Genomic DNA, 4,060 nt, shown 5'->3' with positions numbered 1-4,060 from the left:
CAGGGATGGGCCGACGAGTCGTTAACATACGAAAACTCACGAACACTCCGCGAAGAAGCGACATTAGCGCATTAGGACTCGTGTAACCGCACCGCAGGCTGACACACACGGGACCTTGTGCAGCCCGCAGCGCGCGATACCAAAATCGGAGTCGGCGAGTGATAGCTGTAGCGCATCCGTTCTTCCGCGGTTGCGCGCGGGATGTATTATATTTGCGCGATTCACGAAACGCACGAGGGAATGCGACGCGTAGGACGGGGGCACGAGTGAATAAGCGACCGCGGAACGGCACGCTCCCGGTCACGCACGTTGGGTGTCTGTGTAGGCGCGAAAAAATGGAACTCGGGACTTACTCGAAGCAGGGTTGGGACGCAATTATCCGTCCGCCGAGGGATTATCGCCGCACGGATATTACGGCGGCGACGGTTGCGGCGAGAGCGCAGTCTGACGTACAAATCGTCGCGTACCGTTCCAAACATTCGATCAAAAATCTGGGACAGCTGTGTCTGCGATTGTCTTCGCGAGATCAGATTAGGGCACGCGCACAGAATGATCGGCGTCTCCAGACGAGTCTGGTACACAGCTGACCAGGTCGTATCCAAGTCGAACACGGGAACGACAGACACAAGATAGCGCTATGCCACGGCCAGCGAGCTGTCCACTTTCCCGCTTGGATCTGAGGGCGCAGCGAAGCTGAACGGGAGGTTGGTGGTTCAGGCGACCTTTTCGCAGAAAGTGGACTACGCTTCACGAAGTTAGCGGAACCGTTCTGTCCGCGTAGCAACCAATGCGCTGGCTACTGACTGCGTCTAGGCGATCCGTGAGGAGATCGACGATACCGAGAGAGGATCGTGCGCACGCCGTGCGAGCCGGTGGCATTGAATTGCTGCGCGCCGGGCCAGTCACTCTATTACGCGCAGGTCAGCGCCGCCGCCCCATGAGAGACAAAGATTAAGGGAGAAGGGGAAAAAACGCAGTAGCCGCTGTGACGTCCGGACACTGTGCCGTATTGCAATGCGACATACTCTAATACAATCCCAACCGTGAGAAGGATCGAAGCCGACCGACGAGGTCTATACACCGTAATATGAGGACTCACACGCGTGCGGCAGACCCGAGTGCGGGATTTAGGGCACGTAACACATACTAGGGCGGGATTACAGACAGGCGCAAGACATCGGATTAGCTCCACGTACGTAACACGCAAAAGCGATTGCGTGTCGGCCCATGCACGCGCACCGACTTAGAATATCCCAGGCGAACGAGCGCTAGGGACTCATAAACGGCGCTACGTACCAGATTGGTGTAATATTTGCTCAATGAAATAGTTGGCTGACTACGAGTTGGCGGCATTCGCTTTTGGGTTTCTCGAGCGGATGCATGAAGTGAGAACGACCCGGGAGGACGCAATCCCTGTGCTTATCGTGTTGTCCGTGAGCCGTTGGTCGGTTGCCTCAGGTTCGCACCGCGAGATGATGGTAAACGGGCCCTCACAGCATAGAATGATACATAACTGTTGGCGCAGGACCTGCTGTAAGAGACGTCGTACGAACCCAAGCAGGGCGCAAAGCCAACGTCAGTGCATTACCCGCCGTAACCGTGTGGTCAGTGTACGGGACGAGCGAGACACGCCAGTTAAGTGAGTGAGAATTGGTTACGCGACTGTTCTCGTTACAGCTTAGTTTCAGATTCCGGCACTACTACGCGCGAGATTTATAGTGATGAAAAGCACTCTTAATCAGAGGGTCAGACGACCACAGCCGCCGCCTGTGTATAGCACGGTCTGCGCACGCAGCCACCGGCGCTGTCATTCGATGCGCCATATAACAATAACGACAGGTCAGCTGGACGTCACGGGTGGCGAGAGGGAGAGTCGTGGAGGGGAGATCAGGAGAAGGAGATCGGCGATGATCGACTTTCGCGGAGCGAGGAATAGACGAGGAAGCAGAGGAAGACGAGTAGCGAAGAGCAGTAGACGTGAGTCGTCACGGGTCGAGATGTGTGTGTGTGCGCGTATCCCTGAAGAGAGAGCGAGAGGAGGGATGCTCGTTTTGAACGGATCTAGCGCGAATTGTACGAACGAACGAGCTAGCCCGTTCTACGACGAGATCGGAAGCGTAGGGAAGAGAAGAGGCGGAGGAGGGAGAGCCGTTCTCAGCAACATCAACGTCAGGTTCCTACGATCGCTGGGTCTCGTCGTGAGAAACGCGTCACCGCCGCGTCGTTTCTATCTTGAGAGGAAAAACCATGGCCGACATCCTGAGTATCGGCGGTGAGCCGATCTTCGACGAGCGCATCGTCGGAATCGAGACTCACACGTATAACCCGTACGTCAACACGACGTTCGGGCACAACGACGAGATACGAATACCCATACAGCAGCAGGATCTGTATACGCTGCCGTGCGACAGTTTCCTGTACGTCGAGGGACGACTCAACGACGACGGCGCGACGAATGAGGAACAATACTCGAAATTAGTCAACAACTGCGTTGCGTTTATGTTCGACGAAATTCGATACGAACTCGACGGCGTGGAGCTCGACCGGTGTAGAAACGTCGGCATAACCAGCACGATAAAGAACTACGTGTCGCTGACCATCGAACGAGCCAGAAGACTGCAGAACGCCGGATGGAGTTATCCGACGAGCGAATCGAATCTAAACAACGCGTCCCATCAATTCAACTTTTGCGTACCTTTGAATATTTTTGGGGTTTTTGCGAGGACTACAGACGCGTGGTGATAAACGCGCGACACGAGCTTATCCTGATACGCTCTCGTAGCGACCACAACTGCGTCGTAGATCCGAAGAAGACCGTGCCGAAAGATCCGGCCAATCCTAAAATTACGTTGTTGAAAGTGCAATGGCGTATGCCTCACGTGGCGCTAAACGACGTGACTAAATTATCGCTGTTGCGAACGTTGGAGAGCGGACGATTTCTGAGCGCGGGCTTTCGCTTTTGGGATCTGTACGAATTTCCCCTGCTGCAGAGCACGACCAAGCATTCGTGAAAGCCGCGCAGCAATTGGAGAAGCCGCGATACGTCATATTCGCGCTGCAGACCGGACGGCGAAACGAATTCGCGGGCGACGCCTCGAGGTTTGATCATTGCGCGCTCGCCAACGTGAAATTGTATCTCAACTCAATAATAAAGTCAAACAACAACGCTAGAACAAAGGAACGATCCATGCTATACACAAAGCACTCGAAAACAGGTGACGACCCCGTCGGGTCGCCACGTGAAACCGGTGACGTCAGCTCCATGACGCGGGACTCCGACGGCCAATCACCTTCCCGAAATTCTGAGAAATCTGCAGGGAGGGAGTTTCGCCTCGGAGCCGCGGAGGTGTTAAAAGGACCGCCGCTGCGCCGCGGAATCGATTTCGCTCGCAGATCATAGAACACCGCTAGTATTTCTATACAACCGCTTTGCTTTACCGCTCATCACCGCTTTACGCACTCGCATGCTTAATTGCTATATCGCCGCTTTCGTGCTAGATTCTGTGCGCGCTCACGGCATTTTGCCTGAAAAGGAAACTCGTGTAAATAAGTGTACATATTGAACATTAAACTTTGTATTTCTGTACTTGCTGTTCTTCTCCGTTTCTTTTGTGGTCGTCCTCTACCGCGCGCTCTCGAACATACTGGTTTAACATAATTTCATTTTTTAATGTATTGATCGTTTTATCTTATTGTATTATTCGTTTTTTATTTTATATATATTTGTCTATCTATATTGTGTTTACTCGTTTATTTTACACCATTGTATCATATATATCCTTCTATCTATATTTTATTGAATAAAGATTGACGTAAAATCTATGAACAACGGTGTTCCTCTTTTTGCATACTTACCCCCGTATTTATATACGTACATTATATGCTACCGAGTGCGCGAAAATGGCCGGTCGCGGGAGCGTAATAATACCGAGTGCGTAATAATGGTCGGTCGCGAGAACGCGATACCTCTTAACGCGACAAACAGATAAACGGCGAGCGAAAGCGAGAGCGCGATACGGGAGCGATAGCGCGATAAGAAAACGAACGGGAACGCCGAGAC

General features: G+C 52.7%; 1 protein-coding gene across 1 annotated transcript; it reads left to right on the top strand.

Annotated features, from left to right (window-relative positions):
- Positions 1–2,247: 2,247 nt before the first annotated feature.
- LOC139823624 (uncharacterized) lies at positions 2,248–3,011 on the top strand. The gene is made up of 2 exons (XM_071796148.1): positions 2,248–2,738; positions 2,783–3,011. Exons 1-2 carry the CDS (start codon positions 2,248–2,250, stop codon positions 3,009–3,011), a joined length of 720 nt encoding a protein of 239 aa, XP_071652249.1.
- Positions 3,012–4,060: the final 1,049 nt, after the last annotated feature.

The sequence above is a fragment of the Temnothorax longispinosus genome, unplaced genomic scaffold, assembly GCF_030848805.1.
Source record: "Temnothorax longispinosus isolate EJ_2023e unplaced genomic scaffold, Tlon_JGU_v1 HiC_scaffold_149, whole genome shotgun sequence".
Lineage (NCBI taxonomy): Eukaryota > Metazoa > Arthropoda > Insecta > Hymenoptera > Formicidae > Temnothorax > Temnothorax longispinosus.
The sequence above is the reverse complement of the archived record's forward strand: the minus strand, read 5'-3'. Positions and strand labels throughout refer to the sequence as shown.